The sequence below is a fragment of the Crinia signifera genome, chromosome 1 (genome assembly GCF_055691185.1).
Source record: "Crinia signifera chromosome 1, ASM5569118v1, whole genome shotgun sequence".
In the NCBI taxonomy this organism is placed as follows: domain Eukaryota; kingdom Metazoa; phylum Chordata; class Amphibia; order Anura; family Myobatrachidae; genus Crinia; species Crinia signifera.
Genome location: NC_139217.1, coordinates 428,630,646 through 428,657,146, shown reverse-complemented (window position 1 = coordinate 428,657,146; position 26,501 = coordinate 428,630,646). Strand labels below are relative to the sequence as shown.

General features: G+C 47.9%; 1 protein-coding gene across 2 annotated transcripts in view; it reads left to right on the top strand.

The window, feature by feature from the left end:
- The first annotated feature begins 1,995 nt into the window (after nt 1-1,995).
- Nucleotides 1,996-26,501, top strand: part of AP3B1 (adaptor related protein complex 3 subunit beta 1) — a 224,582-nt gene continuing 200,076 nt past the window's right edge. The window contains exon 1 of one of the 2 annotated variants that reach the window (XM_083152207.1): nt 1,996-2,352. In XM_083152207.1, the coding sequence (XP_083008333.1) occupies nt 2,180-2,352 (173 nt within the window). In that variant the 5' untranslated portion in view covers nt 1,996-2,179. The remainder of the gene's footprint in view (nt 2,353-26,501) is intronic. The other variant, XM_083152189.1, reaches the window with a different exon arrangement.

Here is a 26,501-nt window from a genome sequence, read left to right as displayed (position 1 = left end):
GTTCCCCTCCATTCCTACTTATCCTATTGTATTTCGTTCGTCCACCCACCTATTTTTAGTATGTTAACTCTTATGAGTAGGGTCCTCCTTCCTCACGTACTCACCCTACCTCATTACCTCACCTGTGCTACTGTCCTGTTCTTCCCTTCCTCTACTTCATCTTCAGTCTCCTTGACAATTTTGACACCTACTTCTGAACTGATGCTGATTTTAGTTCTACCAGCTATACCCCTATTTATACTGTATCTTTCAACACACCCTGTACGTTACCTTGTAATTTGTTTTTTTTTGTTTGCTATGTACGGCGCTGCGGACACTTTGCGGCGCCTTATAAATAAACGTACTACTACTACTACTACTACTACAGCCATACCATTAGATCCTCTGTGGCGTCTAGCTCTAATGACATAATTTCATGGCAGAGCATGTAGAAAAACATTACATTGGCCTGATCGATGAAGCCGATGGTTTGAAAGACTCCAGTGAGGGAATGTCTGCAGCGGTCAGCCATTGAGCAATATGTATTGGTGATACCTGCTCCTTACACCTGCGACAGATGAACTCTGCAAGACAGATCAGCAGCTTGCTGGTGGATGCTTGCTCCGTCCTGGCTTTTGGTGGCTAGATGTCTTTTCTTCAGCAGGCTCATAGACAGGCTTCTTGGCAAAGGTATCTTGTGAGACCTGTGTGTAGGTTGTTATGTCAAAACAGGGGAGGGAAGTCTTCAGGCTCTCACTGATGAGGTAGTTAACAGTGACTTGGCCATTTTTGCACTGTCTTCTTTTATTCATAAATTTTCTAAAGCACCCAATCCACGGATCGGCAAATTAATGCGGCTAGCTGTCATGGGGGTAGGGCTTGGTGACATCAGCCTCATCCCACCTCCGAAACATAGCCTCATCCTGCCCCCCTTTCACTCCTCTCCGGGTTTTGAGTGGAGTAAGAAAAAGTAGGCAGGTATGCTATTATATTTTGGCCACGTACAGTGCTTCTGTGCTTGTGCAGAAGCTACTGCTTCAAACCGTAGCTTCTGCACATGCACTGAAGCACTGTACCATACCTCCCAACATGACCCTCTCCAGGAGGGACACATTGCTCTGCTCCTGGACTTTCCTCTTAATGTATGATTACCATCACCTGTGTTGAACAGGTTAATTGATAAGAAAGGTGTTTCAATACAGGTGATGGCAATCACACATTAAGAGGGGAAGTGCAGGACCAGAGCAATTTGTCCCTCCTGGAGAGGGTCATGTTGGGAGGTATGCTGTATGCTGCCATGACCCATGATGTGTGCTGAAACTAAGGATGGCCATCGACGATTCAAAATCATCGATGGTTTATGGCCAATGTTGAATACTTTTGCTTCCGATGGAGGAGAACCAGATGGTTTCCCTACATTGACGACACAGCAAAACCGATGTTTTGCTTTTTCCTTCAAAGTGCCGAGACACAGAGCATAGCTCCGCCCTGACAAGCCCTGCCCACGTGTTTTGATTGGCCCACAGGCCAATCACTCACACATAATAGATGACCATCGATATGGAAAACTATCGATGGTCACCCATTGCATAGTTTTACACAATCGATGGGCAGGTGCACTTTTGCCGATTCTAACCATCGATGGCAAAGGCACCGATGGCCAGCCCTAGCTGAAACCCTTCGCTCAGCTTAACACTAACACAATAAATAAAGTAATAGTTCCAAATGCCACAGACTATTAAACTTTCTATAAAGAAGAGCGATGTTTTCAATAGCAAGCAGTCAGATTCTAGTTATAATTTGATATGATAGCACCAATTAGATAAATAATTGTGGCTGGTTGCTATGAGTAAGATCTGTATTGAACGTGCGCCGCAACAACATATTTTGCCTCCTGACGTCAGGTCAGCAGCACTAGCCACCTTGGAAGGTAACATCACGTGATAAATGCTTACACACGGTCTGTCACGCCCCCTTTGGATTTTCAGGTATCTGATTGGTTAAGCCGGAATTCCCACCATCCAGCTGCTGTTCCGTCTTCTCCCTCAGCGGCCCCGTGTCAGCTGCTCAGCGCTCCTCACGTGATCACCCTGTGCCTTCCCGTCCCGGCTTCCGTATTAGTGCTGACAGCCGTTACCGTGCGCTACAGTACTGTCACACTTTCACCGCCCCGGTACTGCAACCTAGCACAAGTTTCACTATGAGCGGCTCCATGTCTAACTCCAGCACGGGCCTCACCTACAACCAGGACTTCAGCAGCAGCGGAGGTGGCGGCGGCGGCGGAGAGTCTACAGAGCTGGCACAGGAGGCCACACCGGGCGGGGGCGGCTCCACACCGGCTGGCCTGGGTCTGTTCAGCGTCGATCTAAAGAAGTAAGAAGTGGGGGAGGTCTGAGGGGATCTGAGCAGGAGCTGTCATGTCCTCTGTGATCATGCTGTAGAGACCTATGCTGCCTGTTTCTGCTCTGTGCCAGTTGGCAGTTGCTCAGGCTTTCTGGGACTTGCTGTTCTACAGTATAAGCGGCATGGGCTGTATGTGGTATTTAAGCTAAATTGTTCATGTCTTCTAGTCCCCTGAAAACTTGATGGAACTCGTGGTACTTGAACTGTAGAGCCACAGGCTGCATCAGCACTCTACAGTACAGTATATAAACTGGTTATATATTGGTCAAGTGTGCTGGGACCGCCAGTTGTACACCAACAGAGTAATAGACCACCTGCATCTTCACTGTATAATGGTTTTTAAGCTGGTTAGCTGGTCCCTTCTGGTCTGGCAAAGCCATACATTAGAGCATGGGTCAGGGAACTTTTTTTTTTACTTTTTAGCCCAGAATATATTTAGATATGCTGACGTTACCCCCTTGATTTGAAAGGAAGGAAATCCTATAAATCTAATACACACTATGACCCCAGAAATTGATGATCTACCCAGCTAGTACGGTACACAGCCTGGCAGCCCATGATGGTGATGATTACCATGTATGGCTCTGTGTGGTACAAAACTTGTACTGCACATAACCATCATGGTAATCATCATCATCATCAATAGCTGACAGGCTGTGTGTGGTATAGCCATTGATAATGTGACGTCCATGCAGTTATTAGTGTCAGTATTTTAAGATGTGCAATTTTTTTCCCTAGACTAGAGATGGGTATACCTTTACAGGAGCCTATAACCAGGCAAAGAAACTCTCTGCCACAGCGGCCGTACCAACTGTGTGCTGCCAAGATGGATCAGCAACTAGTTGACTCTACTGAAGAAGCGGGTGGACTTGGAGGTGGGGCCAGGGGTATCATGCAGGGAAGTGTATTATAAACAAGGGCCTGACAGTGCCCTTTTATACTACCGTACTGTAACACACACAGCCGGGCATGCATATAGAATCTATATATAATGAAATAAAAGGTACTTGTGAGTTATCTGGACGCCCGATTTTTTGATTGTATGCCTTAAGATAAGGCATACAATCAGATACGATGCGATGCGATATCGCATCGCATCGCATGCGACCATCGGATGCGATGACCCGATTTTTCCATAGGAATCAATGTTAAAATGATTCCTATGGAAAAAGGGGTCCTTTTCATACCCCTACTATCCAAGTGGGCATGGAGTTGGATATAAACCTGTGGCGAGCGTAGCGAGCCACCGAGCCCGAAGCGTGGCGAGCGAAGCGAGCCCCGCGAGGGGACGGTATTCCGTGTCCCCTCGCGGGGCTCGCTACGCTCGCCACGCTTCGGGCTCGGTGGCTCGCTACGCTCGCCACAGGTTTATATCCAACTCCATGCCCACTTGGATAGTAGGGGTATGAAAAGGACCCCTTTTTCCCATTGAATTCCATGTTAAAATGGACTCAGTCCATTTTAACATTGATTCCTATGGAAAAATCGGGTCATCGCATCGCATCCGATGGTCGCATGCGATGCGATGCGATGTGCCCGATCCGACCCGATTTTGAAATCGGGCGTCCGGATAACTCACAAGTACCAAATAAAATTCCTGGCGTTAATGAACGGTCACGGTGTCGAGACACAGCCGGGCATGCATATAGACACATAGGCTGTGTCTCTGCAGCGCGAGCATCCATTACCCCCAGGAATTAAATTTTTACCCAATTTGGGGTAATTTACCCCTCTTCCATGACCACTGCATTAGAGCTATAGACTGCTTCTGCACTGCATGCTGTACAGAAACTAGTGCTACGGGATATTTTTGTTCTGTATAAATTATAAACCTGTTAGCTATTCCTATAATCCACTGGTTTTCAAACTAATTTGCTCTAGGACCCACCCATTCTGTGTTTATTCTTACGGGCCCTACACATGGGCCGATATTCAGGCATTATCTGAGCGATTTTACATTACTTTACTAATTCGCTCAGAAAATGCTTGAAAATTGCTATGTGTGTGGGTAGACCACACAGCGATTTAAATTTGCAGGTCTGCACGCAGGTTATTAATCGGTCAACAGAGAACACTGCCCCTGACACATTGCACAGCACACCGTGGTGAGAGACCTGAGCGTTCTGAGGGAAGCAGCATCGCTCAGAATGCTCTCCCCACACACGTCGTTACGTGTGTAGGGCCCTTTACACTGCAATTTAGATTTCAGTTTGTACACACCTCGCCGAAATCTAACTCTCTCCGCACATGTTACATCTGTCCCACCTGCAGTGCAAGATAGTTTTTAGCCTTGCTAACAGGTCTGAATTAGTCCCATTGGGGGTCATTCTGGTTAATTCGCAAGGCTGCGAATTCGCAGCCTTGCGAGTCCACCAAAACTCACCTGCGAATGCAGGGTGGCCCCCCTCTTGTAACGTGTGTTCCCATGCACAGGCTGCAAATGGATGTTTAACATAAACATCCACTCGCATGGCAGGGGGAACCTCCCACATCTTTGGATGGTCGCTGACCATCCAAAGATGTGGGAGGTGCACGCATATAAGAGTGACTTTCAGGTCACTTACATATGCGTGCATGCTGGGAAGGAAATAGGCTGACAGCTGGCATCTGGTGATGTCAGCTGCCCACACCCGCATCACTGCCTCATTAGCATCAGAACCCCCAGCTTTCTCATGGGAACGCCCTTGAAATGCTGGGCGTTCCCATATGCTAATCCGGCTTCCCAACGCCCCTCTCCGCCCCAGCCCGCTGTCCTGGGTGCATGCACCTGGCAAACAGACTGTTCGCCGTGTGTGCATGCACCCTGCGTCTGCTTATGCGCAGAAATGTGAATGTGCGGGGGATGTGTATGGATTAGAATACCCCCCATTGTGCACACTGTGCGATCTTGCAAAAGGCCTTGACAGATGGCTGTGCTGTGCTGTGCTCTGTGCTGATCGATCTCGTGTGTCGGCCCCTTTATTTTAGGGGGAGCTGTTGGAGGGGTTGCATGTGAGGCTAGCTCCTGTGTATGCATGTTGAGAGCAGGGCAGAGCTTAGCGTACTAATATCCATGACCTCTAGTTTGCATCCTACAATGGAAAACAAAGGTGCCCATACACGTGCCGATAATCGCATGCGGTTTGAACTTTTAAAGTTCAAAACGCATCGCATCAGCTTTAATCGCACAGTGTACCTGCGGAGATATTGCGATGCGATGCGCGTCCCCGCGGGTACAGTATTGTAAAGCACAAAAAGTATCTGCAGGCAGTACTTTTTGTGCTTCATTGCATTGCATCGCATCAGTTTTGGAGTACGTACGATGCGATGTCCATTACAGACTGTTAACTTTAGAAAAAAAAAAAGGCATCGCATCCACACAGTGCAGCACATCGCATCGCAACGCCATCCACTTCAAGTGCCAAAATAGTATGGCACCTTGAAGTTCAAAACGCACAGCACACTGACATCGGTGCGTGTATGGGCACCTTTAGAGGAAAACAAGAAAGCTATCATTTGGTCTGTGTTGAATATCCACCACAAATGTATGTATGACACATCCCGAACTGTCAAGCACCTGTATCTAGTTTCACTCTCAGAGCTTCCTATTCATAAAAGTGGCCATAATGGAGACATGGGTGCTGATTCAGACCCGATTCGGCCCCTTCCCTGATGTTTGGGGTGTGCGCATGCATGTTTATGCGCATGTGCAAACCCAGGGAGTGGACAGCTTCAGCGAGTTTAACACTGGCTCCAGTGGGGGCGGCCGAGAGCCAACACGGGGCTGGGGCAGGGGCATCCCCACGAAAGCATTGGGCATTCCCCTGGGAACGCAGGCGGGCCAATGCCTGCTTGGGGCTGGCGGCTGACGTCACATGGCATCATCGCCTGCCCCTTACGGCCATCTCCGTGTGAAATAAAGTCAGTTTTTACTGAGTTTTATTTCCAAAAGGGAGAAAAATCATTTGAACATTGAATAATTTCTCCCTTTCGGTTGTAAGTGAGGGGATGTGTTCTTGTACACCTCCCCTCGCACGCTAGCGGGGGCGCAAGCTACTGATCTGCTTGCTAGAGTATACGCAGCCTAGTGAACTGGTCTGAATCAGGCCCTTAATCCATAGATACCACCACATATGATTAGGGTGGCGAATCCTGGGATCGGCGGGATCCCGGGATTTGGCCCCAAAATGTCCGGGATTTCAATCCCATGATTGGAGTATCCAATCCCGGGATTTTGGGATTAGACTGCGCATGCGCAGTCCAATGCCGGGCAGCTTCTGCGCACCCTCTCAGAAGCTGCCCGGCTGTTCCCGACCCCGGCATGCGGCCTGCGCAGCGTGACCTCTGACCGTCACGCTGCACAGGCCGCAGCGTCCTGCTACAAGGACCGCTCCCGGCCGACTCCTATCCTGCCCAGCTGGTGCCGCCGCTACCTGCCCGGAGGCAGACAAGCATCACCGCAGCGCCACTGTCTGCCCCGCTCCCAACAGCCTGTAAGTAAATCTGCAGGGCGGCACCAGCGCTGCTCTGCCCCGCTCCTGGCTGTCACACCTGCCTGCCTGCCCATGTAGGGGTGGACAGGGTGTGTTTTTCTTTTAGGGATGCCAATCCCGGGATTGAGCATTTTTCAATCCCGGAATCCGGGATTGAAAAAATGCCTCGGGATTGGCATCCCTACATATGATGTATGAAAAAATCAATAACCCATTTCTACAAAACATCTGAGGTCGATTCAACACGGTGCGCATTGAATATTGCTGTGAGAGAGCTCCCAGATCTAATCTAATGAGAGACCGTCTAACTTGGAGAATGCCGGGACTCGTGTGTTTTTAGTTGCGAGTACCGGCATTTTCTGAGTTAAATGCCCCACGGCCGCCAGCATCGCCGCCCTAGTTTTGACGGATTTTCGCTCACACCCAGCAATCCACTAGCTGGAGATTGCGGCGCGCTGATTAGAATACCTAATAATCGCATGCGGTTTGAACTTTTAAAGTTCAAAACGCATCGCATCAGCTTTAATCGCACAGTGTACCTGCGGAGATATTGCGATGCGATGCGCGTCCCCGCGGGTACAGTATTGTAAAGCACAAAAAGTATCTGCAGGCAGTACTTTTTGTGCTTCATTGCATTGCATCGCATCAGTTTTGGAGTACGTACGATGCGATGTCCATTACAGACTGTTAACTTTAGAAAAAAAAAAAGGCATCGCATCCACACAGTGCAGCACATCGCATCGCAACGCCATCCACTTCAAGTGCCAAAATAGTATGGCACCTTGAAGTTCAAAACGCACAGCACACTGACATCGGTGCGTGTATGGGCACCTTTAGAGGAAAACAAGAAAGCTATCATTTGGTCTGTGTTGAATATCCACCACAAATGTATGTATGACACATCCCGAACTGTCAAGCACCTGTATCTAGTTTCACTCTCAGAGCTTCCTATTCATAAAAGTGGCCATAATGGAGACTTGGGTGCTGATTCAGACCCGATTCGGCCCCTTCCCTGATGTTTGGGGTGTGCGCATGCATGTTTATGCGCATGTGCAAACCCAGGGAGTGGACAGCTTCAGCGAGTTTAACACTGGCTCCAGTGGGGGCGGCCGAGAGCCAACACGGGGCTGGGGCAGGGGCATCCCCACGAAAGCATTGGGCATTCCCCTGGGAACGCAGGCGGGCCAATGCCTGCTTGGGGCTGGCGGCTGACGTCACATGGCATCATCGCCTGCCCCTTACGGCCATCTCCGTGTGAAATAAAGTCAGTTTTTACTGAGTTTTATTTCCAAAAGGGAGAAAAATCATTTGAACATTGAATAATTTCTCCCTTTCGGTTGTAAGTGAGGGGATGTGTTCTTGTACACCTCCCCTCGCACGCTAGCGGGGGCGCAAGCTACTGATCTGCTTGCTAGAGTATACGCAGCCTAGTGAACTGGTCTGAATCAGGCCCTTAATCCATAGATACCACCACATATGATTAGGGTGGCGAATCCTGGGATCGGCGGGATCCCGGGATTTGGCCCCAAAATGTCCGGGATTTCAATCCCATGATTGGAGTATCCAATCCCGGGATTTTGGGATTAGACTGCGCATGCGCAGTCCAATGCCGGGCAGCTTCTGCGCACCCTCTCAGAAGCTGCCCGGCTGTTCCCGACCCCGGCATGCGGCCTGCGCAGCGTGACCTCTGACCGTCACGCTGCACAGGCCGCAGCGTCCTGCTACAAGGACCGCTCCCGGCCGACTCCTATCCTGCCCAGCTGGTGCCGCCGCTACCTGCCCGGAGGCAGACAAGCATCACCGCAGCGCCACTGTCTGCCCCGCTCCCAACAGCCTGTAAGTAAATCTGCAGGGCGGCACCAGCGCTGCTCTGCCCCGCTCCTGGCTGTCACACACCTGCCTGCCCATGTAGGGGTGGACAGGGTGTGTTTTTCTTTTAGGGATGCCAATCCCGGGATTGAGCATTTTTCAATCCCGGAATCCGGGATTGAAAAAATGCCTCGGGATTGGCATCCCTACATATGATGTATGAAAAAATCAATAACCCATTTCTACAAAACATCTGAGGTCGATTCAACACGGTGCGCATTGAATATTGCTGTGAGAGAGCTCCCAGATCTAATCTAATGAGAGACCGTCTAACTTGGAGAATGCCGGGACTCGTGTGTTTTTAGTTGCGAGTACCGGCATTTTCTGAGTTAAATGCCCCACGGCCGCCAGCATCGCCGCCCTAGTTTTGACGGATTTTCGCTCACACCCAGCAATCCACTAGCTGGAGATTGCGGCGCGCTGATTAGAATACCTATGGAAGCTGTCTCCTGGCGCTATTCACTGTGCACTGTATTGTATTAACCCCTTTAGTAGGCTGATTAACATTTATTTCTCATGGGGAATTTTTAGGGGAGCATTCAATTGGCGAGGTGCTGGCATTCTGTTTCCCTTGCTCCTGACGACTACCAACATTGCACATTTTTTTCCTCACACCCCATAGAGGTGCTGCACAGTTGTTATTTATGCACAATGTTATTTATTCAGCTGTATTATTATTGATGATATCCACAGATAAGCACATTGCTGATAAATGGATACAATCTAATCATTTATATATATATATGTGTCTGTGTGTCTCTGAAACACTGCCATCTGTGTGCAGCAAGTGAAACTACATCTCTTTCTCTCACACATGCACAAACACAGAGGCAATCACAAGGTGGCAGACTAGCGTTCGAAGCATCGTGCAGGCTTACTAGTTGTTAATATTACAAAAGAAAAAATATCAGCATTATTTTATAAAGTCAATGTTTAATTGGGATGTGCTCCATTATACTCAGAAATTAAGGATATATAGAGGTATGTTCACAGGGTTACAGTATTGTGTATTTACTGTGCCCTACTCTACCCCATGTGTTTCATATACTTTATAATGCATAATATACACAATAGATAATTGTACAGGGACATGTTTGGCCGATTTAAACTAAAAGCTTTTTTTTTTTTATTATTATACTGTGACTTCTAAAAAAACATTTGAGTGCCAACGTTGCTGTGAGATCCTCAAAATGGCAGTGCCGTTTACAGGGAGTTCTTTTTTGAGTGCAATATATAACTAAAGTTCAATTAATTGACTTGGCTGTATTTGTATTTATTTATACTAAAAGAACAGTTGCTGTGAGCGACGCTGGCATTTTTATGGGATATTTTGAGGATTGCCCACAGCAACGTTGGCACTCAAAGGGTAAAGGTAAGTACACACTGGCCGATTAGGTACTTGTGTATTATCACAGCGCCCACGATTTTCATTGCAATGCAGCGCATCGCATGCAATATAGCGGCTTACGATGAGATGCGATTTTTAATTGTACAAGCACCCTAATGGATGCTTACTATGTTAAATGCACCCCCATTGTCAACGCCACCCCCACTATCAACGCCAACCCGAAGCGTGGCGAGCGCAGTGGTACGCGTCCTCCGACCTTTTTCATACCCCCACTATCCATGTCGGCGTGGAGTTGATTTTATATAGTGTGGCGAGCGCAGCCAGGCGAGCGGACTCGGATTACTTGACATGTTTTCCGCTTCCCCTCGCGGGACTCGCTGCGTTCGCCACGCTTTGGGATCGGTGGCTCACTGCGCTTGCCACATTATCTACATTCCACTCCACCCCGACGTGGATAGTGGGGGTATGAAAAGGTTGGAGGATGCGAACCGCCGCCCCTCGCGGGCTCCCTGCGCTCGCCATGCTTCGGGTTGGCATTGATAGTGGGGGTCGCGTTGATAATGGGGGTGCATTTTACATTATAAGCACCCATCCTGTGTTTCCTAGCACGGCACCCACGATATTCAGTCATATGGCATTGTATGGATTGCATCGCATACCATATGCCCGCATGCAATGCGATTTTAAATTGTATAAGCACCCTAATGTTTTTTTCAATGGTAAATGTCCCCCCTATACAATTTTTTATTGTATAAGCACCCTAATTGGTGCTTACAATGTTAAATGCACCCCCATGCCACCCCCACTATCAACGCCAACCCGAAGCGTGGCGAGCACAGCGAGGGGCGGCGGTACGCGTCCTCCGTCCTTTTAATACCCCCACTATCCATGTCGGCGTGGAGTTGGTTTCATATAATGAAGCCTGAAGCGTGGCGAGCGGAAGCGTATTACTTTACATGTATTCCGCGTCCCCTCGCGGGGCTCGCCGCGCTTCAGGCTCGGTGGCTCACTACACTCGCCACACTATCTAAAATCAACTCCACGCCGACGTGGAGAGTGGGGGTATGAAAAAGTCGGAGGACGCGTACCGTAGCTGCGCTTGCCACGCTTCAGGTTGGCGTTGATAGTGGGGGTGGCGTGGGGGTGCTTTTAATATTGTAAGCACCCATTACGGTGCTTATACAATTATGTATCTTATAGGGGGCACATTTAACATTGAAAACACCCATTAGGGTACTTATACAATTTTAAATCGTATACCATTGTAAATGGCATACAATGCGATGGTATACAATTTGAAATTAACATCGGCTGCCATCGCGTAACATCGCATCGCATACCATCGTATGCCTTATGGTATGCGATGGGCGCCGAAGCTAGGAAACAAGTACCAAAATCGCATCGCGTGCCATTTTGCTGGCATGCGACGCTCGCTGCGCTCGCCACGCTTCGGGTTGGCGTCAATAGTGGGCTGGCGTTAACAATGGGGGACCATTTACCATACTTAATACCCATGAGGGGGCATATAAAATAAAAAAACAGGCCCATTGGCCCATTTCACATTGTTCCCTATGTTAAATTATAATGGCATGCGATCGACGCGATTTTGCCATTGACAGCTCATTTAACATTGATCTCTAAGAGAAAATCGCGTTGATCACGTCGCTCGCATCGCATGCCATTATAATGGCATGCGATGGACGCGATCAATGCGATTTTCTCTTTGCCGGCAATAAAGGCTGGTAATTGACAGAAAATCGCGTTGATCGCATACCTTAAGTACCTTAACTTAAGGTATGCGATTAACCCCGACGGGCGCTGTGCTAGGAAACAAGTACCTTTTTTGTCTTCATTTTTGCATCTAAGCACTTGATACAGCATGGATCAAGTATGATAAGCAGCTAGCAATGCAAAAGGAGGTGCATACCACCTCCTGCCTGTAATTGATGAAAACTGCGAATGCATCACAGTTCTAGAAATCCTCCTTCGCGACAGCCAGTCTGACATTTCTCGTGCACATCGTGCCTTGCCACAGTTTTGCAATTAGGGAATACTAAAACTATGGCAAGGCATGCTGGGATGTGTAGTTTTACGACCACTCGAGGGCCACAGTTTGGACATGCCTGCGTTAGAGATATGCTATTCTAGGCCTGTGCTACTGATGTTACATTGCACAAATTCGTGACAAGTTGCAACAAATTTTAAATTAAGTGCGCTTCCCAAAGGGATTTCCATTGAAAGAACCATATTTTATCAATATATGTTTAGAGTCAGAGGAAGAATTCCCTGCAGCATAAATCTTTATACTTTGCATGGCGCTGCTGTCTCCTTGTGGTGCCATATGACTAAAGGATGATGATAATAACAATAATATAGCAGTGGTCGCTAACCCATCGCTCACGACCTACTGGTATAGTAGCTCGAATCAGCAATCCGGGTAGCTAGACCCCTGATGACTGCTCCTCCAGCCGCCCACCCGTACTGCTCCGCCCACCCTGCACCTCCGCTCGTACCACTCCTCTTACCTGCCCACCCGTACAGCTCATCCACCTCCCAGCCTTTATTGCTTGTCCGACGGCCGCACTGCTCCTCTGCCTCGGAGGAGGGCATTTTGACCTCTAGCATCTGATGGTGCACAGCGCTATAGTGTTACACGGAAGTGCCAGGAGCGCTTACTGCTGACACCACAAGGAGAAGATGCAGCTTTCGGCAAAGCTGCATCTTCTACCGTAGCAACGAACAGATAATGTAAAATGACTTAGAATATTTACTGTGGGATTTACTGTGGGGCATTGTGGTGTGTGGCATATTGTGTCGGGGGCATGGCGGGGAGGGGCATATTCGGAAGGGGCATTAAATCTATCTCTGGTAGCTCACGTCCGATTAAGGTTGGAGACCACTGCCATATAGATTGTGCAGTCATGTATTTGGATTGTGTTCCTCTTCTCCAGGCCGGGCTGGAATATTTTTTTTTCACTCTTTAGAGGATTTTGCGTTTTCTTCATGAAAGAGTTCTCTGTGGGGCAGGCACATGACTTGGTGGTAGTTATGGCACTGTATACTGGAACACAGAATTCCTGCTGGTCAGGAGATAAGTCTTATCCAATGCAGGCTGTAGGCTACATCTATTGGGAAAGTGGCAAAGAATATATAGTAATGCTGGTTACACACTAGAAATATTGTTCCTGCTAGTCTGTTTTAGTGGGGCGCAGCGCTCTGCCCGATTTTTAAAGGGCAAAATGCGCCCTGCCCCTCTAGCAACGCCCCACTAAAACAGCCTGGTGTCTGCCCAGACACACCGCACGGGGAAGCCCAGCGCCGCCGTAGACGGCGATGTCCGACTCTTCCCCAGCAGCACAGCGACTTCGTCGGGCCCGCCCCTTTAATGTCGGCGGCCTGGGCACGCCCCTTTTGTGACGTCGGGGGCCCAGGACCGCCCACAGCTGTGACGTCGGCGGGCCCGGTCCGCCCCCTGGCGCCCTGTCCGCACTAAAACCTAAAGTGAACACTAAATATATAATGTTTACTTGAGGAATGATATACTGTATATGTAGTGCATCCAATGTCTGGGAATGTCATAGTTCACAGACCTATCAGGTCAACCCTTCAGGACAACTGATGATGATATATTTTGCAGATGCAGTATATTGGCATTTCTGGATGTGTGCACCAACCGTCCCAAATACCAGCTGCAGAAACTGCCAACAATGATGTAGTACTCCAGGGGTATGGATCATTGGGTAGACAGTTATTAGCTCGACACTGTTGGGTTGACATACTGTAAGGTCGACATGACATTAGGTCGACACTTTTTTACCCGAATGTCGACACAGTCGACATGGCACTGGTTTAAGTGTTATGTGCTCGCCATGCTTCGTGCTCACTGCACTCGGCACACTATTTGATTTTCCCAACACACCCTAGTGGATGGTAGGTCATGAATTACCGCCTGTCGGCTCAAAAAACGGTGAAAAACCCCATGTTGACCTTTTGACTGTCGACCAAGACCATGCAGACTAAATTTGTGTCAACCTAATATCATCTCGACCTTGTCCCATGTTGTCCAAGACCCCTGTCGACCTTGCAGTCTGTCTACCCAACGTGTCGACCATCTTTAGCTCGACCGACCAACCGTATCCCGTATTCCCGCTAGGCTGTTTTAGCAGGGTGTTGCCCGGTTGTTAAAGTGCAAAATGCATCCTGTCCCTTTAGCAGCGTCCTGCTAAAACAGCATGCCTGAGCTGTCACCGCCGCCACGTGAGGAGATGATGTACCGTGCATGACATCTATTCACATTAACCAGAGCTTGGGGGAAGCCCACCAACTGGCCCACATTGGTGACAATGATGGGGCTGCTTACCCACATTGTTTCCCACCAATACTGTCCCCGTACCCTTGCTTCCTTCCCTGATACTAGCGGGATCACTAAAGATGTCAAATTCAAACACCCACCCAGGTGTGATGTTCCGAGTGGACAATTGATACATTTTTATGCTTCCCAAATCAGCTACTCTGTCAGCATAGTGTGTACCCAGCTTATCTGCTAGTCAGGTATATTTTTGTAAAATACTTTGCATTTAAAGGATGCAATTTCACTGTGGAGCATGTTAGTATTCACCTGGGTGGGGTCTCAGTGGTCCAGTGACCTGGGTAGGGATCAGAGTTGCACCTGGCGAGGATCCAGTTAGCGGGGCAGTATGAAATGGGCAGGCCCTTGTGGTCATACTTACACAGTGAAACCGTGAAAGTATTGATTTTCCCATTTCTTATGTTATTCATAAAGATAATGGGAACTGTTCACTAGTCTGTTCATCTGTATTAGTATAAGCAGCCAGCTAAACCATTAGTATTGGAAACTATTACTTAAAACTCCTAGTAGAAAATTGAGTAATATTTCAGTGCATTTATTATTTTATTTAATTATTAACAGTTTCGTATATAGCGCACACATATTCCGCAGCGCTTTACAGAGTATAGTGGAACATTCACATCAGTCCCTGCCCCAGTGGAGCTTACAATCTCTATTCCCTACGACATGTACATGCACACAGACATTCTAGGGTTAATTTTGTTGGAAGCCAATTAAACTACCAGTATATGTTTGGATTGTGGGAGGAAACCGGAGTAAACCTACGCAAGCACGGGGAGAATATACAAACTCCGCACAGTTAGGGCCATGGTGGGAATAGAACCCATGACCTCAGTGCTGCTAACCAGTACACAGTCAGTGACCCTAGTGTAGGTTTTTATGATATCCAGAGGAAATACAGTATATAAAATTCTAACAACCACCACAGTTATGGAACTGTATATCACCATGTTTCGGGGTAAACAATGCTGTAAAATAGTCTGCAACCCATCTTTAAAATTCTTGCAGAATGTGATAAACCTAGTACTGTGAAAAGTGCTGTATACAGATACACAAACAATACTAACTTGCATCCACAAGATGTCACTAGAACAATTGCAGTAAATACTGTAGCTACTGAATACAGACAAGCCTCATATTGGTGCTCCCATATTTGTGGGCCTGTAGTAAAGCCGCATACTCTTTATTTATACAACACACCTCATTGGGAGATAGTGGATCTTAAGCTGCTTACAGATTAGACAATATTTTACACAATATGCATGATTAAAACATTTTTGTGTTTATCATCTACCCTACTGGGTTTGCTTGCAGGCAAGTAACCTTGTATACGGTGCGGGGGGGGGGGGGGGGGGGGGAGTGGGAGTGGGACGCGGCACTCGGCACTCGGGACTTCAATGAACAAAATCAACACGTAGCCAAATGCGTGGTTGACGTTTCAGTCTTTACTAAGACTTTTTTCAAAACAGCTTACATGAAAAAGACGTGTACACTCACCTCTATAAGTAGCGTTGAATCACTGTTCTGTGCGGGGACAGCGGCCATTGTGGGACGCCTACTGTGGGCGTACTGTGATGACCTCACTGTCGGAGCTGGAGTTGCCTAGGCAACGTGTCTGTTGTTAATAGAAAAGTGCTTGTCAATAAAGTTTGACTCGTGCTTGGAGATAAAAAACTGTGCTAGTGTTCATTTAAAAACTCTCGTATTGAGATATGCTATGCCGCTGTCACTGCAAGAATCATGAAACCAATTACAACATGTAAAATACAAATGTGAATAAAAACACAACTTAAGTGAATACTGGTGATTATATTTTTTATGTGGCTCTAAAAAGCTTGATTCCATTATTTTGCCTGCTTGGTCTATCTGAGTATATGTAACTTAATACCTTACATTTATTATTTGCATACTATGGGGATGTCTCCCATCTACTGATATACGCTAGGGATGAGTGCAAATCTTGTATCTGGCAGTTAGTTTGACACTTTATTTTAACTTTAACACTGGGGATATTGTATCTGTAACAGTAATAATTTTTTTTTAAAAAAGCAGTGGAGTCCCAACTGCTCATTCAATCCTTTTGGAGATAATGTGTCTAATTTAAATATCCACCGTGTTTCTAACTGTAACAGTTTCTTTCCACGATCCCCTCCTCTTGTTAGTGGGGGGACGTGGTCTATTACCATATACTTTACCGAGGCTAGTGGATGTTTAGCTATGGCGAAATGTCGCGCTAGGGGTTGATCACTCGTGCCCTTTTTAATTGCTGCTCGTATTGCGGAGCAATGGTTCGCAATACGCTCCGCAATAGCACTTCTGGTATCCTTTTAAGCACTACCCGGATGTCCCAACCTGGGTTGGGACCATTTACACCGCCCACGAAAAAGGTCCTACCAGTGTTCAAGCCTGGTCAGGACCTGGGTAGGAGACCAGTGTTACTGGACCTGGGTTGACCCCTTTTACACCAACGTTAACCTGGGTTATTCCTTGGTGTAAAAGGGGTATGAGCATGTCTTCTTATGAGCAGTTAAGGTGCCCATAAACGGTGCAATCAATGCATGCATTTTGGTCTAGATCGCATCACATGCGATTTACGTGTGATCGGGACCTAGTTTAAGAAGTATATGCAGCACATACTTTTTGAGCTGTGTGATGGAATGTTTTGTGTTCTGGATGTTCAAAGAACAAATAAAATGGGAATTTACGTTCTTTAATAAATATGTCTTCACAGAAGCTGGTGGAATTGCTAGGGATAAAAAGGGGGGATACAGTAATATTGTCTACAGCATTTAGGTCTACAAGCATTAGGTCTACACCACTAGGTCGACCTGCATTTAGGTCGACATGACTCATTAGACAGGGTCATTAGATCGACTTTTATAAGGTCGACAGGGTCATTAGGTCGACATGGGGAAGGTCGACATGGGGTAATTTGACTGTTTTATGAGTCAACATGTGCTGACAGGCGGTATTTCATGCCCTACCATCCACTAGGGTGTGGTGGGAGAATAAAATAGTGTGCCCGTAGCAAAAAAAAAAACCATGTCGACTTTATTTACTGTCGACCTAGCGACCCTGTCGACCTTCAGTCAGGTCGACCTAAATGCAAGTCGACCTAATGGTGTAGACCTAATGCTTGTAGCCCTAAATGCAGTCTGACAAATGATCCCATTCCAAAAAGGGGCCTACACACAGGGCGACACTGCTTAGCGATCTGAGCAATGCAGATCGCTCAGATCGTTTAGCAAGATGGGTCAGAGCAGTGTGCTGAGCGATCTGTCAGGGCCAGTGTTCTCCGGTGAGGTCACTGGCCCTGCCCTCTGAAATGATGTAGGGGCATTTTGTAAGCGATCTAGTCAGATCACTTACAAAATGCCCTGAATGCCCTATTTGGATTTATATTTTTTCATTAGAAAGAGCTGGTGTCTGTATGAAAATGGAGTCGTTGAATTTTTGCTCTGATTGAATGCGAGTGATTGCAAATGATTTCTGCTTGCGAACAGATTTATCCAAATAGTCCAGCTTTCAGCAGCACGCTCAGTAGTTTCAACCTGGTGCATTTGGGTACAACATGTGTGTAAATAATGAGCACCCAGTTACTAGTGACTGATTGCGAGTCCACCAGACACCGCCCTGCGGATGCCAGGGCGACCATCCCGCATTCGCACGCCGTGCTCATTCGCCCGGCATGCGAATGGATGTTTCGCTAAAAATGAACAGTGAGCTTCGTCCTGTTCGCCTTTTGGTCCTCGCCATTCTTTTCTTATGGGAAATGTTGCGTGTACTCACTGCTAAAACGGAGAACGCTGCTCAATATTATTATTTATTTATTGTATGCCTCTCCGTTTTGCTTTCGTCATCCTTTTCTCTTTCAATGGTCCTGGTGACACAGCTCAACACTGGGATGTAGGAGGGTCCGAAGGAGCCAGGCACCTATCCTAAAGCTTTAGAGGGTAGGCTCCTCCCCTACTGCATCCCTGGACTCTCCAGTTCGTGTTAGGTGCCCACTGGAGTGGGTGCTATTCTAAAGGGCTGCGGAGCAGCCGAAGAAATAGAGTAGTTAGGGGATTTTTATTATTTTATTAACTGTTACCCTAGCTAGGTAGGCACAGTGTGAGGATTTTCATAGTGAATCCTCACACTGCTAGCGCAGCAGGAGCTGACAGAAGCGCGTCCTGTCAGCTATCTGTGCACAGGGTAGACACTGTCTGGTCTCCCTGTGCTGCGCTCATAGCCTCTATTAAGAGGCTGCCTGGGCTCCGGAGTAGCCTGAAACCGGCTCCACGTTTAGGTGGGGATCATGGGGGACAGGCGCTCCGTGATGGCGGCGGCCATTTTATGCGGAGCTTACACGCTGAGCTCCTGACTGAGAGGACAGCAGCGCTGTGACAGGCATGTTCCAAGTGGTCCCCATTTGAGGGGGAGACACTGGAACAAGGAAATCCTACCTAAGGAGCGGCTAGCTGGGGGTGGTTGGCGCCAAGAGGTCACGGACCCCGCAGCAGCAGGGACTTTTGGTCTCTTCCTTCACTCTGACTTTGGCGCCTTTCAGAACGCTTGCAGCGGAGCTGAGCTGGCTAATTGATCCTGGCAGAGTGACTTGGATTTCCTGGGCATCGCTTCCCCGCAGTTGAAACCTACAGACAGCTAAGTGACTGGGTGCATTGACTTTGTATAAGCGCTTGTACAATTGTTTGCACTGTGTATATTGAGATATATATATATTTTTCACTGGCATCATGTCTGAGCATCAGGCTGTGGTTTTGGGGGAGGGAGCCCTTAGTGCACTGAGCGCGTGCAATGTTTGCACACAAAAGTTTGTCCCTGAGCAGATGGCCAAGGGGGGCTTATGCATTACTTGCGCTGATGTGAGACCCATGGGCAGTGAACACCATAGGGCAGAGCAGAGTGAACCTGCGTGGGCCAGTGCCCTAGGCAGGTCTGTAAACGCTTTGGTGCAGCTTCTGGACAGGCAGAGTGATGTGCTGGTAGAATCACAGAGACCTATGCCATCATCTCAGCAGTCGTCTGGCTCCTTGCCTCTTACCCAGGCAGATCCTGCGCTTATTCAAGTGATACAGGATACTGCAAAAGGGATCAACAGATTCAGTGAAATACTGGACAAAATGGATGATGTTGCAGGGACCCCTAAAAGGTCTTATGCTATACCTAATGTGTTAGAGGAGGAGGAAGGAGAGTATGCTGACACACCCTGGGACCAGGGTGATGATTTTGAAGAGACCTCTGCTGCAGGTATAGAGGATCTCATTGTAGCTGTTAAGCAGGCGTTAAAACTGTCTGTTGAGGATAAGACCCCTGTTAAGGGTGTTTTTAAGCGACAGCGGAAGGAGGCTGTTACTTTTCCCTCAGATGAGGGGTTACAGGAACTATTGGAAGGGGCTTGGAAAACCCCAGATAAGAGGCTACAGATGCCTAAAAGATTCCTTAGTCTGTACCCCATGCCGGAGTCTCATTCTGAACTCTGGGAAAAAGTGCCTGTTGTGGATGCTTCTGTGGCACGTTTATCAAAAGCTACAGTATTGCCTGTACAGGGTGGTGCAGCGTTTAAAGATTCTGTGGATAAAAAGCTCGAGGGAAACCTCAAAGCTATTTTTGAAGGGGTGGGGTTTACCCTGCGCCCCCTTATTGCTTCAGCCTGGGTCTCTAAGGCCATTATAGAGTGGGCTGGTGAGTTATGCACCATGCTGCAGGCTGACCCTGGTGCTTTGCTGGTAGCAGAAAAGATTAAGGCCGCGGCAGAATATGCGGTGGAAGCAGAGGAGGAAGCTCTTAAAATGGCTACCAGAGTGTCCACAGTCTCTATTAATGCCAGGAGAGTACTCTGGCTTAAGGCCTGGGAAGCGGACAATGAGTCCAAAAAGGCCCTAGAATTGTTAGCTTTCAAGGGAAAGTTACTTTTTGGTTCTGAACTTGAGGAGATTATAAAACAAGCCACAGGCGGCAAGAGTACGTTTCTGCCGGCCTCCTCAACAAAGCAGTCATCCAGATTCGCTGCTTTTAGGCCGTCCTTTCGGCCCTCCCCTAGAGGTGGTGCGTCCTTTCGGGGACAGTCGTTCAGGGGAAGGTTTCAGACCTCCAGGGGCAAATCTCAAAGGTCCAAGTTTGGCTCTTTCCATAAGAAGCCTGCCTCTAAAGGAGAGGATAAACCCTCCGCATGACTGCCTGGGGATAAGCCCGGCAGGGATAAAGGTGGGGGGGCGTCTCACACACTTCAGGGACGCTTGGGCTTCTCTAGACCAGGATACCTGGGTCTTAGAGATTATTACCCAGGGTTACAAAATCCCTTTCAGAGGGCGCCCTCCGAAGAGGTTCATCCCCACACCCATACCAAAGCAGGCGCTCCTGCGCACAGCTCTTATGAGAGCGGCTCATTCCCTTTTGGAAAAAGGGGTGGTAATTCCGGTTCCCAGGGCAGAGTGGAAGAAAGGATTTTACTCCACGCTGTTCCTGGTGCCCAAACCAGACGGGTCTTTCAGACCAATACTAAATTTGAAGTCCTTAAATGTTCACCTATGGGTAGACCATTTCAAAATGGAGTCCCTACGGTCAGTACTCCTGAGTCTGGACCAGGGAGAATTTTTGGCGTCCATGGATGTCCAGGACGCATATCTGCACGTTCCTATTCACCCGGAACATCAGACGCTATTGAGATTTGCCATAGGAGAACTGCATTTACAGTTCCGGGCGTTACCCTTTGGGCTAGCAACCGCACCAAGGGTATTTACAAAAATAATGTCTGTGATGGCGGCAGTGCTGAGGCTCAGGGGAATCACAGTAATACCCTATTTGGACGATCTCCTGTTCAAGGCGGAGTCAGCAATCCTGCTGCAAAGTCACTTGAGAGAGGCCATCAGTTTTTTGCAGGCTCACGGCTGGATTTTAAACTTACAAAAATCTCAGTTGGTACCATCACAGAGGATCCAGTTCTTGGGAGTCATACTGGATACCCATCTCCATCGGGTATTTCTCCCGGAGATAAAGGCCAGGGACTTGGTCACCCTAGTTCAGGAGATTCTCAGAGCTCCGAGCTTGTCAGTATGGAGGTGCCTCAAACTCCTGGGGAAAATGGTGGCGTCATTCGAAACGCTTCAATTTGCCAGGTTCCACTCACGAGTATTCCAATGGAACATTTTGTCAGCTTGGTCAGGAAACACTTTGTCCATGAAGACGGAGTTGATAGTGCTGTCGGCGGACACTCGGGACTCCTTGAAATGGTGGACAGAGGTAGATTCCCTTCAATGGGGTCGGTCATTACAGACCTGGGACTGGTTGGTAGTAACTACCGATGCCAGTCTCAGGGGCTGGGGGGCAGTAGCCCTGGATCTCAGGCTGCAGGGCCTGTGGACGGCAGACGAATCAGTGTTACCAATCAACATCTTGGAGCTGAGAGCTGTCTGGAAAGTGATCTCCTTAGCGGAAGACAGGTTAAGGAACCTCCCCTTGAGGATTCAGACCGACAATGCCACAGCTGTGGCGTATCTGAATCACCAGGGAGGTACACGCAGCAGATTGGCCATGTGGGAGGTGTCCAGAATCTTCCTATGGGCGGAACAGAATGTTCCTGCCATATCGGCTATATTCATTCCAGGAGTGGAGAATATAGAAGCAGACTTCCTGAGCAGGGAGGAGAATGGAGCCTACATCCTCAGGTGTTTCAACAGATCACAGCAATGTGGGGAACTCCGGATTTGGACCTAATGGCATCCAGGTTCAACCATCAGGTGCCCAGGTTCTATACCAGAACGAGAGATCCGCTAGCAGAGGCAGTGGATGCCATGACTACTCATTGGCAGGGAGACCTTCTTTATGCATTCCCTCCAATTCCAATGTTAGCGAGACTGTTGAAGAGGATACAGGACCAGAAGGTTCCGGTGATCCTTGTGGCCCCAGATTGGCCAAGGAGGTCTTGGTACTCGAGGCTTCAGAGGTTATCAGTGGATTCTTGGCGTCTACCTCTGAGACCAGACCTGTTAAGACAAGGCCCATTCAATCACCTGGATTCCGATCGATTGATTTTGACGGCTTGGTTATTGAAACCGCCATTTTAAAAAAGAAAGGATTTTCTGACGCAGTAGTGCAGACTATGATAAAAGCCAGAAAGGCTGTTTCTTCGGCAAATTATTATAGAGTCTGGAAGACTTATATTAGATGGTGTGAGAGGCAAAAAGCTCACACATCTCACTTCAAATTATCAAAATTGTTGGATTTTCTACAAGATGGATTTTCTTCGGGCCTAAGCCTTCAGTCGTTGAAGGTGCAGATTTCGGCCTTGTCCATCTATTTTCAAAAAAGAATTGCCATTTTACCGGAGATTCAAACCTTTTTACAAGGGGTATCCAGACTGAAACCCCCTTACAAGCAACCAGTAGCACCTTGGGATCTGTCACTGGTTTTGGATTGCCTTCAGAAGGCACCTTTTGAGCCTTTAAGGTCGGCTGATTTTAAGTTCCTCACGTGGAAGCTAGTGTTTTTGTTAGCAGTAGCATCTGCTAAGAGGGTGTCAGAGCTGGGAGCCTTGTCATGCAAATCTCCCTTCTTAATTTTTCATGATGACAGGGCTGTTCTGAGAACAGTGCCGCAATTTTTACCGAAGGTAGTCTCTGCCTTCCATTTAAATCAGGAGATAGTTCTACCTGTGTTTCAACCCCCAGAGGGTTCCAAGAAAAGGGACAAGTTGAAGACTTTGGATGTTGTGCGTGCCTTACGCATATATGTGGACAGAGTGAAGACTGTTAGGAAAACTGACACTTTATTGGTACTGTATGACGTACATAAAATTGGTTGGCCTGCATCTAAGCAGACCATTGCTAGGTGGTTGCGTTCTGTGATAGCCTTTGCATACACCAAAGTGGGTAGGCCTGTACCGGCCAGAATAAATGCGCATACCACCAGGTCAGTTGCCACCTCTTGGGCGGTCCGACATGGGGCCACAGCTGAGCAGGTTTGCAGAGCTGCCACTTGGTCATCTGTTCACACATTTGCCAAATTCTATAGATTCCATGAGTTCGCGTCGGAGGACGCATCATTCGGGCGAGCAGTGCTGAGAGCTGCAGACCTGAGCGTACCCTCCCAAAGGACCGTCTCTGGAACGTCCCAGTGTTGAGCTGTGTCACCAGGACCATTGAAAGAGAAAAAGGGATTTTTGTAAGAACTTACCGTTCGAATCCCTTTCTCTGATATGGTCCTGGTGACACAGCGATCCCTCCCTTACGCTCAGTAAGTATGCCAGAAGTTTCATGATGTTCATGTTAAAATGGTTAAAAGTTAACAGTTTTTCTGTTATAAATTGTGCATATAATATGTGCAGGCGTTTGTACTGAGTTAATGTATTCCAGTGGCTTTGAAAGATTGAACTGAAGAGTCCAGGGATGCAGTAGGGGAGGAGCCTACCCTCTAAAGCTTTAGGATAGGTGCCTGGCTCCTTCGGACCCTCCTACATCCCAGTGTTGAGCTGTGTCACCAGGACCATATCAGAGAAAGGGATTCGAACGGTAAGTTCTTACAAAAATCCCTTTTTTAGGTGAACTCCGCTTGCGTACTTTAACAAAGAAAATATTTTCTTAGTTTTTTTGATGTCTTCAAGTCTATTTGTTTTTATTCTTTGAAGGATCTATATTTTTTTTCTTCAGAAGCAGTGCCACATTAATATGTTTTTATTTTTTTGTGGAAGTTTGTTTTCCCCCCATGATGCATTTTCTTTCTCACTGTTTATTCTACCCATGATTCACCTCCGTTATTACCCATGATTCAACTCTTCTCCTTAACTCCTTCATTTGGCATTTGGGGAGATACACACAGCATTGTCAGTCTGCTGATTTGGAAAAATCGGCGCATGCATGGCACGCCGGTTTGTGGGGGGGAGGTGGGCGCAAATGACCGGGACAGCCGGTGGATGATTATGACGCAGTTCTCCGGCGGCAGTGAGGACGCCGGAGAGCTGCGTCATCTTCATCCGCAGCCTGTCCCGTCATTTGCGCCGCCGCGTGTGTGGATCCCTGGCCTGCACGGAGGACCAGCAATCTGGGTGAGTATTCTGCCCGCCGACTGCCCGCCTCCTCTCCACCTCCTGCCGGCCTCCTTCCCGCCCCCTTCTCACACCAGAAAATGCAGGGACATTTCTGGTGTGAATGGGTCCAAACCCGGGAATGTCCCTGCTTGTCTCGGGAACTGAATTCCCGGGTTTGTCCCTGCATTTCTGGTGTGAATGGGGTATAAGAGCTCCCTGACCTCCACTTCCTTCCAATGATGTGCCATGGCTCCTGACTTCGCACAGGACTCTGCACTCTGTTGCTGCAAAGGAGCAACATGCAGCCACTGCTTCTGCAAGCACCTCCGCACATGTTCCTGAGGCGTCTTCCTCGGCTGTAGCTGATGACCTCATCAGAAGATGCCTCGGCAGCAAAAAAAAAAGCCACATCACATGTTTAAAACTGAAAAAATCTGGGTAATACCATTCAGACATAAGCCGGGTATTATACACGGGAGTAAAATACCGGGAAAAACCCTGGTCAATTGCAGGTGCTCAGTATCCGGTAGTGAAATACCGGGTATACCCTTTCAGACATACGCTAGTCCCGGGTTTGGGCGCGTTCATGTGAAAAAAACCCGGGATTTTTGCGTATGTCTGAAAGGGGTATTAGTTATGTGCAATGTAACAGGCAAAACCAGTGCTTGTAGCTGCCAATCATAACATATGTGGACAAACAGGAGCAAATCCTGTCCGTCACCACATAGGGCAGTATTCAATGAGCATTTTGGCGATGTGCAGTGAATCCTGTTTAGGATTCGCTGCACATTCGCCACTGCTCGCTGCATTCCGGAGCCTTGCCGGCTCCAGTATTCAACGAGTCAGGGGCTCGCTGCCCCTGACCGGCGAATTTTAACTCCTGCAGCGATGCCGCAGGGAGCCCGAGGACGGCGGCAGGCAGGGAGATGGAAGTCTCCCTGCTTGCCCCAGAATGTTTGTGGGGGGGAGGTGGGCTCCCCGGGAGCCAGGCAGCACAGGCTGCCCCCTGGGGGTGCCAGCAGGGGACCGGGTATATTTACTACACCCGATCATGCATATGTAATGATCGGGTGCAGTGAATATATGAATATCTAATGAGCGGCTCGGCTCCGGCCCCCTGCTGGCTGGTCTGTGTAAAAAAGAAATATATATATATATATATATATATATATATATATATATATATATATATATATATATATATATATAATACTTGCAGAGAAAGAAGTAGGCACTCACCAGCACTGAGAATTGTGCAAATAGCAGACAAAGTTTTATTTTCAATTCATCAGGACATCAGTATGGTCGACGTTTCGGCCCACCACAGGGGCCTTTGTCAAGACTTCAACACCTGGATACAGCAGCAGACAGAGTATACAGCTAGTCTGCCCATCAGCTATTTATGGCTTGTACCCAAATTACCTGTCACCGCCCACTCACCTGTGTGGCTAAAGCAGGAAGTACCTGTAAACTCAGTAAATAATGTAAGCTCACTTACCAATTACATAGGGCATCAGAGCCCACGACGCAGGGCAAATCATGCTATGCACAGTCTCATGGGGGTCATAGATAACGGAGAAAAAACTGCTTAATTCGCGGCTATAGCCGCTGCCCGGAAGTGCCATGCGTTCCACAGTATTGGAACGCATCTCCCGACCGGAAGTCGTCACCGGCTGTGACCTAGCGCATCGCGCGTCACAGCTGGTGTCATTACAATCAAAGGGCTCAATGAACGGGGTGATTTGGCATCAGCGCACCCGGAAGTGAGGTGTGCTGCCTCCAATTAGACTCTCCATCTAGATATCATGTGCATTTTAGTACGATTTGCCACCAGCGCCATCTAGTGACTAATAGAGCGAATTACTGCTCAATATATAAAAAACTTATTATTATAGGAAAAGGACTCAAGCCATAAACAACCAATAGCAGACCACTTGCATTTACAATATATATCCACATACAATATTTACTTATGTCTATATAAAATAAAATAAACTGTGAAAAATAAAATAAAAATAAAAAATGAAAAAAATT